General features: G+C 41.2%; 2 protein-coding genes across 2 annotated transcripts; one reads left to right on the top strand and one right to left on the bottom strand.

Moving 5' to 3' along the window:
- Nucleotides 1-674: 674 nt before the first annotated feature.
- LOC103722621 (B-box zinc finger protein 32-like) lies at nucleotides 675-1,346 on the top strand. The gene has a single exon (XM_008813238.2). The coding sequence runs from the start codon at nucleotides 675-677 to the stop codon at nucleotides 1,344-1,346; it is 672 nt and encodes a 223-aa protein (XP_008811460.2).
- A 2,597-nt stretch (nucleotides 1,347-3,943) lies between these two features.
- Nucleotides 3,944-8,926, bottom strand: LOC103722609 (beta-glucuronosyltransferase GlcAT14A-like). Its single transcript, XM_008813218.4, has 5 exons — nucleotides 8,157-8,926; nucleotides 7,248-8,003; nucleotides 5,385-5,460; nucleotides 5,174-5,289; nucleotides 3,944-4,906 (listed from the first exon to the last, which is right to left on the bottom strand). Exons 2-5 carry the CDS (start codon nucleotides 7,747-7,749, stop codon nucleotides 4,368-4,370), a joined length of 1,233 nt encoding a protein of 410 aa, XP_008811440.2. The 5' UTR covers nucleotides 7,750-8,003; nucleotides 8,157-8,926; the 3' UTR covers nucleotides 3,944-4,367.
- Between the last annotated feature and the right edge of the window lie 3,555 nt (nucleotides 8,927-12,481).

The raw sequence follows: 12,481 nt of genomic DNA, 5'->3' as shown, positions 1-12,481 counted from the left end.
ATATAAAAAGTTAAATAAAACTGACGGCTGGTGTCCTCCCTTGTCAAAAACATTCTCTCTGGACCACTAGTTGGGATTCTTGAGAATAAATGAAGATCGTTACATCACAATTGGCAAGATATAGTAATAAAAAACTAATCAATTTAACAAATATTTCTCTTTTCGTAAAGACAAATTATTCCGAAAATTGGTAATATCCAGTGAAAGGAAGATTTATTTAATATTCCCACCTATCCATACATCTGATAGACTAATTCCATAATATAATAATAACAAATATTTAAATCCCAACCTCTCAAAATATCTGAGCTAACATCGTATATTTAAGTCCATGGAAGTGGTCTCTTCCTTCCAAACCCTCCTCCATCCTCCTCCTCCTCCGGATCTCTTCCTAAAACTAGCTCCCTTCGCCCTCCCACCCAATCCCGTTTCCCCCGCCTCGTATCTCTCTCCCTCCCCGCCCGATCCCGTTTTCCCCGCCTCGTATCTCTCTCCCTCCCCGCCCGATCCCGTTTTCCCCGCCTCGTATCTCTCTCCCTCCCCGCCCGATCCCGTTTCCCCCGCCTCGCATCTCTCTCCCTCTCTAAGGCCCATCTCTCTCTCTCTGTCTCTTCCTGGTTAAAAATATTTTAGATTTTAGAATTAGGGGGTTAGGGTTTGTTCGGGCGGAGGGGATGAAGGGGCGGAGGGCCTGCGAGCTGTGCAAGGGCGGCGCCGCCGTCTACTGCGAGGCGGACGCGGCTTTCCTCTGCTGGCCCTGCGACGCCCACGTCCACGGCGCCAACTTCCTCGTCGCCCGCCACCTCCGCCGTATCGCCTGCGCCGAATGCCACGCCCTCGACGACGCCCGCGTCCTCTTCGGCGCAGGATCCCCCCCGATCCACTCCCTCTGCCTCTCCTGCCGCCGCGCCACCGGTCCCTCCTCCTCCGACGACGCCTCCTCGTCGGACTCCTCTTGCGTCTCCACCGCCGAGTCGGCGGCCCCCGAATCGGCCCGGAGGGGTGCGGCGGCGGAGGAAGGTGTTCTGATAAATTGGAGCCGGAGGATGGGGCTGGCGGAGCAACGCGCGAGGCGGTGCGCGGCGGTGGCGGCGCGCGTGCTGCGCGCGTGCTCGGGTAAGAAGACGGTTACGACCCTCTGGGTTAGTCTGGCGGCCGCGCTTTGGTTCGCCGTGAAGCGGTGCGGCGACGGAGGTCGCCCGTGCGAAGGGGCGAGTCTGAGGACATTGGAAGCGTGTGCTGGTGTGCCCGCGAAGCTTATCGTTATCGCCGAGTCGAGACTCGCTCGTGCCGCGAGGCGAGCCCGAGGCGGCAAGGAGCAGGAGGGATGGGCCGAGTGCTGGTGACTCTTTGGGTCAGGGATTTTCTTCTGGCACGTTTGCGTTTTTTTTTACAAAAAATATTCCAGGAGGTTTATTTATAGTTTTGTATATATTGCTTTTCCTTCTGTTTTTTTTTGGGGGGGTTGTTAAAGGTATTAAAAAAAAAAACTGAAGACGTTTATCTAGAGTATCGTGCAAGCTTAAGGATCTTGTTCATATTCAGAAGCTTTTATATGATTGCCGGGCTGAATAATATTCATTCAAATTTACTTTTATCTAAAATTAATTAAATATAGATAAAATTTAAGTATCTACTTAATATCTATATTTGTGTCTATATATAAATAAATACACAAAGATCTGTATTCAAATATTTGATTTTATTTATAATTTTATTTAATTTTATATATCACTCATAAATTTTCAAAGAAATAAATGAGTATGTTAATGTACTATTAATTTGATTTATCATTTATTGAGTAATATTTTTAATTTTGTGGTCATAAAATTTAATTATTAAATTTTCACGTGTGTGCGCATATATATTTAGTATTTAGTTTGTATTTGTATACGTTTAAAAATAATATAAAAATAAATGTTTGCATTTGTATTTGTCAGATAAAACAAATAACATACTAATGTCTGGTTCGATTTTAGTTTTAGCCTCACCAAATTATCAATTATCCTAGATAATACTTTCATTTTATTTACTGTTTAAATGATGGTTATTATATAATACATGTATTTTTTTTTAAATACCTTTTGCGCGAAAGAATAATTTATCTTGTTTTGCAATCGAAATATTCGCAACTTTTTCATTTATCTACGTGTGGAAATCTCAAAATGGCTACAAATTAAGATAAAATTTTCTTTCGGGCAAAAGATACAGCACCTATCTTTCTTGTCTTCAGCATGTGCAAGTGGTAAAAAGAAAGGATGATATGATGTTTCAAATGGTATCTATCTCTTCATGTACATTTCAGGTGTCGCATTTTTTAACTAGAAAATAAGGATAATTTTGAGGTGCCGCTGATCATTTGATATATAGAAAGAAGAAAAGAATTATCCATGTGGAACTCTTGGAAATGTTATTGGCTTCCTGCCAATCGAGGCTATGATCCTATCCGCCAGATTGCATCCGCGCAGTTCAAAATTAGACAACAAAAAATAGGTGGTATCTTGCATTTTCGGCTTGGATGCTTGAATAAGATGGGAGGGAGACGGGTAGTTCTATATACACCCCCCCTATTGCTCAGGACAACCCCCAAAAACCAAAAAAAAATACCCAAACTAACCTTTAGTATAATTACCATATTGCCCTTGAAATTTTCTCAGTACACCCCCCCTTCCTCTCCCTCCGTTTCGTTTTGAAAAGAAAAAAAAAAACCCCCCTCAAACCCCCCTTAAACCCCTCGATCCATTTACATCGTTTAGGCAATCTTTGAAGGAGATTTAAGCCCCATTCGAAGCATGGACAAGCAACTAGTGATTTGGGACGAAGAATCGGCCGCAAAGGTACGTGTTCCACCTTGTTTCGAAATTTTTTTTTTTCCCGGTTCGTGCTCCGTTCGGCACTGGATCGCCGAACAAAAGGCTTCTGTTCGGCTGAACAGTGCCGAACAGAAGACTTCTGTTCGGCTGAACTGTGCCGAACAGAAGCCTTCTGTTCGGCAACCCTCAACCGAACAGATCTGTTCGGCTGCACAGTGCCGAACAGAAGGCTTCTGTCCGGCACTGTTCAGCCGAACAGAAGCCTTTTGTTCGGCGATCCAGTGCCGAACGGAGCACGAACCGTAAAAAAAAAAAATTTCGGGAGAAGCCGGCGAGGTGGTTCCGAGAGAAGCCGGCGAGGTGGTCGGAGATCGGGAGAATGCCGGCGACGAGAGGGAGAAGGGGGGAAGGGGGGGGGTTTGGGCGTTGGCGAGGTGTTTTGGAGGGGAAGAGCGGGGTGGGGGGGGGGGTTTGGGGGGTGTAGAGAGCAATTTAGGTGAGGGGGTGGGGAGGGTGGGGGGTAATTTAGGAATTTTTAATTTTTTAGGGGTGTCCTTAGCAAATGGGGGGGTGTAGAGAGTATTTAATTTTTTTTTAATTTTTGGGGGGTGTCCTGAGCAATAGGGGCGGTGTATATAGAACCACCCGAGGGAGACGCGCGCGCACAGAGAGGGAGAGAGAGATCCGTAGCGGGCCTTTGTCACGCTTTCATATTAATTCCATTTGCGTCCCCTGCCCAGGCCCAGCCGGTTCTCCTAGATAGAAAAGCCCAGCCCAGCCCAACTCATTCGTGCGTGTAGCCCAAGTCCCCCACACACGGACATGCACAAGCAAAGCTTCTCTCTTCCTCTTCCACGCATGCTCTCCGAGTTACTAATTCCAGAAAAAGACTTGAACGGTTCTCTAAGAAATACGGGAGCTGCAATTGTAGCCGTTAGTTCGGTGGTCCGACTAAGTTCATTTAAGAATCGAGGCTTCGTAATCCAATTGAGCGAGAGAGTGTGGATCACCCCGCATGATGAAAGAATTACTGTACTGTGGATTATCTCGAAAGATATCTGAAGACAGTATAAGCAAATCTGTTAATGCACATCAAGATTGGTTTCTCAAAGGGATTGCAAACACCAATCTTAAAATGGAAACTCGACGACCAAAGATCCAACAAGATATTTGATCATCTCAAAAGTACAGGATGCTTTATACCTCACGTATAGATGTATGATTTGGTACAACGGAAATTGGAATCTCAGTAGATGAAGACAATGTAAAATTGGATTTCCGTTTTTTTTTTTTTTGACACACCCTTTATCAGCTTATGAACCTAGTCCTACTTCCTCCTGAATGGAAGGCCTCTATTGTGTTACTTCTCTTACCCATGCAAATCATGCTCAGGAATTCACCCAAGGAAAATGTAACCACCCAAAAATCTCACCCTCTGGCTCAATGGCCTTTGGTTCAACTGCACCTGTTGATCAACTGATTAAATAAGCGACGACAGAGTCATTACCAAATGGCCTAATTTCGAAGGCTATCACGATCCATGGCCCGATCACGTCATGCAAACCTGCACTGGTTTGAACGCAACTTCTCATCTGAAATGAGCCCTGACACCAAACTTCTGAGCCGCTTCCCTGATGGTCCAGGCACGACGACATTGATATCACCCCAGCTCGAGCATGGATCCTCCTCCAATTCCTTCCTTTTCCGACCGCCGGGCCGCCCTAAGCACCACTTTCCGACGCCCACTCCATTTGGCGAGCGCCTTAGTATCTTTTTATCTATCTTTTCGAGCACACTGTCATCTTCCATGAACCGCCTCGCAAAGGCCGCTCCACTTTTTATCATCTCCTTGTATTGTGATTGATTGAGAAAGCGAGGATCCAATCCTGGTGGATCATCCCAAAGGAAGTACCTTAGATCGCTGTTGACGGTGGTGTTTCGGAACTCAGGGCTGTTGCAGATCACTGTTTGGAAGTAGGATTCCATTGAGTAGGCCACATTGGCAAAGTACATGAGAAGTTTTCTAGGGAAGTTATCCCAGCTATGCACACAGTGCTCCACAAAGGGTCTGCTGAGAATGAACCATGGGGAACCTGTTCCCATGAAAAAACTGAAAATTTTCAGTCCAGTCTCCACAGCGAGAGGCAAATTCTAATTTGATTTCTATGGATGTTGCTGATAAAACTTTAGAAAATTTGCAGCACCATGTGTTGGTAAATGTGATTCGCATTTAAAATTTCATAAAACTTAGTTTGTCAGATATCCTGGTTTTCCAAATGAATGGCTTATTGAACAAAATCTAAACAATGGCTCGTGAACAGCCAAATGGAAAACAGAATTCCTGAATACGGAAGACAGACCTGTGAATAATGTAAAAGCATCAGGTGTCGCTCGTGTCTCTGAAGCGAAGAAGGATTCAGTATTTTTGTCCATATGAAGACTTGGGTCTACAATAATTTTATCAAATCTCTCAGACCTGTAGAACAATAACTCAACTCAGCCTAACAAAACATTTTAAAAGATTTAAAGAGATATCATAAATACTAAAATATGATTTCCTAATGAGCTTACTCTTTCCATCCAAGGTCACTTGTGTGGTCAATGAAGTTCAGATCTCTTGGCAAAGAAGTGAAAGCATGAAGAAGATCTGCATGCAAGACATTTTTTCAACATTTGTTACTAGGATAAATGGAGGTGCAGGAAACATCGATGAGAATATATAGGAATTTTGATCATTACTACTGAAAAAAACCCCTCAAATGCATAAGTTACTAATGCTCCACAGTTGCCAAAAACTTCCAATTCTAAAGGGAGACTAATTGAAATTTCACATGCATAAGGCTGACAATCACTGTTATGAATTGAAAAGTATGTGGCATCAGATATTGAGCGTTTTATGTCTCTCTCCTACTCAACGCAACTCAACTCAACTAAGCTTTAATCCCGAACTAATTGAGGTCTTTTCCTCCATTCCTCTCGATTAGGGCCGTACTTCCTCAACTAAAGAAAAACAAGTTCTTACTTCTCCCAGAGTAAACAAAAAGAACTGGACAGAAATTTTCCATATATGTCAATGCCGAATGAATCAAATTGATTAAATTTAAACTGAGTGATGAGAGAACACACCAGACTCGCCTGAAAGACTTGAAACAGCATCAAGGTGAATGCTGGCAATGAATTCATAAGATCTTTGGTTTCTTGCTGAGTAAGAATCCCACCGAGCAGCAAGAAAGAACTTTACTTAAGTAGCAGCGAACTTAGAAGTATTATAAATTTTTATTTTTTTCCCCCCCATTTTCATCTCCAGCCACCACTGTCAATTTAATCAAGAGATAAATCTGTTTTTTGATGATGAGGAGAAGTGCTAGGCCTGTAGGGTTGTCCTCATTAATATTCAGAAACCAAGAAATAATTAAAAACAAGAGTAGAAACCTTCAGTTTGCATTGCTACAAGTGTCACAGGTTCAGAAATCAGAAACCATAAGCATCGGGAAGGAGTTGAGAGAATCATTGTTGCTTATAAGGATACCATATCATATGAACATTGGCACAGGAATAGGGCTAAAGAGGCACAAAGCTATCAATTCAAAATGGTCTAGAATGAGAGTTGGACTGGTTTATTGATCGATATGAATAATATCCATGGCTACAAAGAAAACATGGTCAAATAAGCCCAATTTATTCTTATGATTATGCTTTAGCTTCAAAAGGTAACATATCAATAAGACTTGGTCATCATGTTCCTCATGCAAAACAAGTAGAATCAGATCAGAAGACAGATCATTGTATCCTCGAGTTCCTAATAATAGGGTTCGTTTGGCTGGGGTATGTCGACAATTTCTGAAAATTATTTATCTAGAAAAAAATAATTGTGGGAGAAAATAATTTTTACCACATTTTGTTGGTGGAAAAATTACTATGGAAAATGGCATCGAAAAAAGAATTCAAGTAATAACATTTTTTTCAGCCCATTTGCTGGGTTATTTTGAATATTAAAATATATTAACATGAGTTAATAAATATTTTAAATTAATTATACATATATTAGAAAATATAGTTCTTGCTATAAATAAATTTTAGTATGTTTTGATAATTAATTTTTATTAATATATTATTATTATTTATAAATATTATTAATTGATATATTTATATATTTATAATATATTAATATAATATATTAAAAATAATATTGATTATATAATAAAATTAATATAATATTAATTTAATATAAGTGAGGGTATTTTTGTTCAAAATAATATTTTTTAGATTATCGAATATGATAACCTGATATGAGATTTATTTTTCATACCAAACTAGCCCCAACGAAATATGCCCTTGCCCTTAAAAGGAAGCTCTAAATAGGGCATGGAGCCTCTATTGTCAGATTTACTAAGAAGCACAAATTGTTATATGGAAACAAGAAAAAGAGGCTACCATCTTGAGTTACAACTGGATAATCTGAAGCACTCAAGTTGATGAACCAATCCCAGTCTGAGCTGATCTTGAGCAGAACTGCAGCTCCATTGACTGCAGCAGCAAGTACCGATGAACCCGTCCGATCGACCGCATGAGGTTTTCCCACAACCTCAACATTTGCAAAAGCTTTGAAAATTCTATCAGATTGGATGGCCAGCGCCAGTCTTCTCCTCTCACCAGCTGTGGAATCAGCGTCGAGGTGCAGAAGGTAGCTGTTCCTTGGGTGGTAAACTGCCTTCAAGAGCCTCAAAATCTTCTCACCTTCACCGCCGGTTCCTGACATCCAATAAGCAAACACCGGAGGATCGCCAGGACCCCTCGACAGGGCCACAGGTCTGAACCCTTGATCTGCGGCCGGAATTCCTCCTCGGAGAAGAGAATGAGAAAGAACTCGTAGAGCCAGCGCACCAACGACAAATGCTGCGATCCCGATCCATGGAGAAAATCTAAGCTGTCTCATGGCTTCACCTTGATCGAAGGATCGTTTCAGATGGAGCAACGGTAGGAACTTGCTCCAACATTCAATGCTTGCAGGACTAATCGCCGAGCTTGATATTGGATGGGGTATGATTTAGTCTGAAGCTTTCGATCAAAATTAAGCAGCACTATTTCAGCAGTCAAAATTCCGATTGAAGCTTGCCAAAAACTCTCGATCTCTCCCCGAGAACCACAATTACAGCAAACACAAGAATATCAGATCTTCAAAAACCTCGCCTGAATTCAATTCCAAAAATCCATCAGACTTCTTAGAGTGAAATTGCGAGAAGCTGCGGTTCTAACTCAAACCACTCCAATACTAACACAACAAATTCAGCAAACGGACATTAAAAAAAAAAAAAAAGCTTTAAGAATTCATCAAGCTCTAACCTTTTACACCCAGCAACGACTCGCGAACTACAACAACGCATCCAAGAAGAGAACCGCAGCTGCAGACATCCGATTAACAAAACTTGCTTTAATTTCGACAAGCGAACCGAAAAGAAAGGAGGAGCCACTGTAGACACCGCCTGGAAACGCGCTGCGTGGCCGGCGCTAAAGATCGGATTTTTCCGACGCCGGGAAGTCAAAAAAAGAAAAAAAAAACAATCAACCAAACTGAAAGGAAAAAAGCCCTGCTTTGGAGCTGAAGTCAAGGCCCCCAAAGGCGGCGACAGCAACAGCAACAGCTGGGGAGGCCGAGGAAAGAAAGAATCTTGTTCAAAGACGCAAGTGAGCACTACTGGAACCGCCCACCAACGAATCCAACGAAAGAGGCGAACGATTGTCGCGGGAAAAACTTCCCCTCCACGCCTTATAAACTAAAGCGAGAGCGAAGGAAGGGATCAAAGGTAAGACGGGTCGGAGGAGGGAAATTTATAAAAATTAGTAGAATAATAAGAGAGAAAGGGTACGGAGCGACCAGAAAGGGTGGAAAAAAAAAATTGGGATCTCCGGCGAAGGGGGGATAGGAGGCGGGACTGCACGGACAGCGAAGAAAAGGCGGATGCTTTTGTCGCCGTCCCCCGACAGTGCCATTGCTCCCAAATACTGGCCGCGCTCATCGCCGAGCCGTGGGCCCCATCGACACAGAGGGAAAGAAGAAGGAGGAGGCCGTGAGGGGGACCGTTGGTTGTGATGTGATTATTATTGCTTGTTATGTAGTTGAGAGGAGGGTCCTTTGTGACGACTGACGAGAGAGAGCAAGAGAGGTAGGAGGGAGTTGGTTAGGTTAGCTTGGAGGTGGTGAGCTGGTTTGAGGACACTTATTACCCACCATCAATCGAGACTTGCAACGTCCCTTTCTTTGCCGGGATTGCGCAAACGTCTCTCTCTCATGCCTAGGCTGAGCAGTCATAAACATTCTACTTTAGCATTTGGGATACAATATGAAAGGGTTAAGTGTAGCAAATTCATTTCTAATCCAGTTTTAACGTTTTTGGATCTTAATTTGCTCCACCCTAGTTTGAAATTCTAGGCAGACCCAGGTTAAATTTTATTTGATAATATAGAATTTGATATGAACATGATTGAGGTCGAGACAAGAGATAAATTTCGGTCTCATTGGAATTAGAAGAGGATGGGTGGGATTGGATTAGTCAAATTTTAGTAAAAATATGTAAGTGCTAAATTTGAGTTAACTAGAATGTAAACTAAAGTTGGGCCAAAATATGACTTATTTGGATTGCTCAAACATCTAACTCGGACCCAATTTGACTTGTAGACTAATGCTTTCCAGACCAAGTCCTTGCTCAGCCAAAAATATTTTGTTTCAAGCTAACCCAAGCTATACGACGGGTCAAGTCTTTATGGTGTGGCATGGCCACTAAATTTAGTGAACTAAAAAAGAATTGTACAAGAAGAGCTAGTTTGGAAGACCAGCTAACTTCTTTTATTTTTTATATTTTTTTGGGAGAGGAAAAAAAAAAGGGAAGACTAATCTATGTTATAATTAACCAGATTCCAAGTCCATATATTTAACTTCCATTTATCATATAAAAGGGCCGGTCATTCTATTTTTGCAAAAGATAAAAGCTCTTAGCCGTAATCTTCTAAAAAAAAAGCGAGAGAGAGAGAGAGAGAGAGAGAGAGAGAAACAAACTTTTGGTGTTATTGAAGACATGGATGAAATAATTGTGTCTCACATGCGAACAAATTAAAATATTCTCGTCTCCTTCCAATTAGATAGAAGGTAGGGCCGTAGGGGTAAATGAAACCGTTGGCTCGTTCCTCCTCTTCCCCTTTTTTTCTTTAGTCTCTTTCAATTTTAATCATTTTATTATTTTAAGCAAGCGAGCTAGTATGGACGGACAAAACTGCTGGTCATCGCACTTAATAGATTCTCTAGGTGGTTCACCTTTCACAGCAGACTGCCTGGTGCATTAAATTAGATGGCCCAAACGTAATCAAAGTCTTTCTTTTCTTTTTTTTTGGATGGAACCAACCATAATGAAAGCCAGGAGCTCAGCGCTCAGTAATTTGGTATCAATTTTTAAATTCCCGGAAAATCAAATGCAAATATACACTTTTTCTGGAAGAAAAAAACTAGACACTTCCTGGAAGCAAGCTTAGAAAGAAGTTGAAAGGATGCCTTCTCTGTAACTCGAAGTTGGAAACAATGGATGATCTCCTTTCACAATGCAGCTTCTTTTGGACTAATTAGAAAAGCTGTCTACTCTTTCCCTTCATGTTCTCCGGCCTCTATCAAATTTTGAAATGATGTGTTGGATTAGAGATGTAAAAACTTCCATAAAGCTGCCCAATAGGTGATTCTTAAGCTACTGGCAGCCATGGCATGGGTGTGTTGGAAAGAAAGGAGCAACAGAATTTTTCTAAACAAGCAATCTTTGACGAAAAAAGGTGAAGAACAGGCTCATAATTCTTTTAAAAGAGTTTTTTCGAGTGATGTGCAGTATAGGAGGAGTGTTGTTTGTTTTTTTATAAAAAAAATTGTAAACTGTCAGCAAAAGATTAAGAACTGGAAAGCTACCTTTTTTTTCGGTCGACGCAAACAGTCAATTTCCAGATGCTTTGGTTTCGGCCACAATCCATTTCGCGGGCTGGTGTCTTTATCGTCGTTACATTAAAGAGGCCCGCTCTCTCTTATGGGCTGCTTCTTTAGATGGCCTCTTCCTGGGCTTGATGTAAATAGTTCCCCCCAACCCCTCTCTCTCTCTCTCTCTCTCGCAATAAAGGCCAGGTGGCTCTCTCTCTCTCTCGCTCTCGCAATAAAGGCCAGGTGGCTCTTTTATTGTCCCTTACCAAAGTTACCATCCAAAAAAAAAAAAAAAAAAAAAGAACAGTAACAGCAATTAAACATCAAAATCAACCTCAAACCAACATATATAGAATTCTCTTCAAAATGAAGACAATAATGACTAATTTTTCTATACTAACACAGAGAACTTTTGGAATATTGCTTTGTCTGCTTCTAAAGATTGTTTCCATGATAAACTGTGTCCATCTTATTCCAATTTCAGAGCGTCGCACCATCTTGATTAGGGATAAGATCCAATAAGATCCAACCTTTGCTCCTCCTATTGCTCTATGATTTATTTATTTATTTATTTTCTTTTACGGTTGTTGACCCAAAAAAAGTCATAAACAAGCATTGCAGTAGATCATGCAGCATGGGGAACATGATTAAAGGATGATCAGCCTAGCGATAGGCAGCTCCACATTGACATGGAGATTGAGACCATGTAACGCAAAATCTGATCTCGATCCATGATAATGCAGAAGATGTCAACAAATGTTCGAAAAGAAACAGGTATAGTTGGTACAACTCAAGGAAATCAACAAATATGTTTCTGGATGCCATTTTCGGACCCAACAAGGAAAAGTGATCATCAAAGAACTCAACCTGATGATCAAAGCCAAGTAGTTCCCATGGGTTAAAAGTCCATGGATCTCTGAGCAGGCTATTACCATCACAATTTTCTTCGTACATACATATAATGTTGTACCTTTTCTTATTGAAGTTTCTAAATTTTGTGAGGAAGGTTAATAACGCCTACCAAGTTGATGCAAAGGTTTGCGAAGCACAATATAACAATTCAAGTAATTGGAAGAGGGGGAGCCTTCCGTAGAATAGCACAATCATATTATATAAATGAACTGCAACTCTAGCAAATGTACATGGATTTGAACGGGCAAAACTATTAAGTTAGGCAATTGAGAGAAAATTATTACACTGTTACTCAGCCGTTAAAATGAGGGAGATGATAATGGCTAAGAATTTCTAGATATACGTGGCCATGAGGGAAACTAGGTTCATAAATCAAATATGAGATTTGATTTCTGTGTTCTTGGGTGTTCGCCATAAAAATTTAGTTAGTTGAACAAACAAAAGACCATCATTCTTTTACTATTCAAACATGGATTGTTCCATTTATAATAAACATATTTTACAGCATATCAAATTGGATATCTGTTATAAACTATAGCACCTTGGTTCATTCAGAACCACTGTCACATTCGACATGGTTTGATGTGATTACTCTCTCTCTCTCTCTCTCTCTCTCTCTCTCTCTCTCTCTCTCTCTCTCTCTCTCTCTCTCTCTCTTTCTTTTTTTTTTTTAGGAAAAGAAAACTGTTAAATTCTCGGACATCAAAGCAGGACCGTATGGACAGATTGCACACGGCATTGACCTTTACTATTCACAGGACAAGGCTCTAGTCTTTTGCTTATTTCATCATGAATGCACCAATCAAGA

Source organism: Phoenix dactylifera, chromosome 7, assembly GCF_009389715.1.
Source record: "Phoenix dactylifera cultivar Barhee BC4 chromosome 7, palm_55x_up_171113_PBpolish2nd_filt_p, whole genome shotgun sequence".
Lineage (NCBI taxonomy): Eukaryota > Viridiplantae > Streptophyta > Magnoliopsida > Arecales > Arecaceae > Phoenix > Phoenix dactylifera.
This window is presented reverse-complemented; position numbering and strand designations above follow the sequence as displayed.

Bases quoted from the DNA above. Each gene is read 5' to 3' on its own strand.
- LOC103722621 (XM_008813238.2), top strand. From the start codon at position 675: ATGAAGGGGCGGAGGGCCTGCGAGCTGTGCAAGGGCGGCGCCGCCGTC.
- LOC103722609 (XM_008813218.4), bottom strand. From the start codon at position 7,749: ATGAGACAGCTTAGATTTTCTCCATGGATCGGGATCGCAGCATTTGTC. The intron at 5,290-5,384 runs GTAAGCTCATTA...ATTGTTCTACAG, and splicing joins AGTGACCTTGGATGGAAAGA to GTCTGAGAGATTTGATAAAA. The intron at 4,907-5,173 runs GTCTGTCTTCCG...TCATGGGAACAG, and splicing joins TGCTTTTACATTATTCACAG to GTTCCCCATGGTTCATTCTC.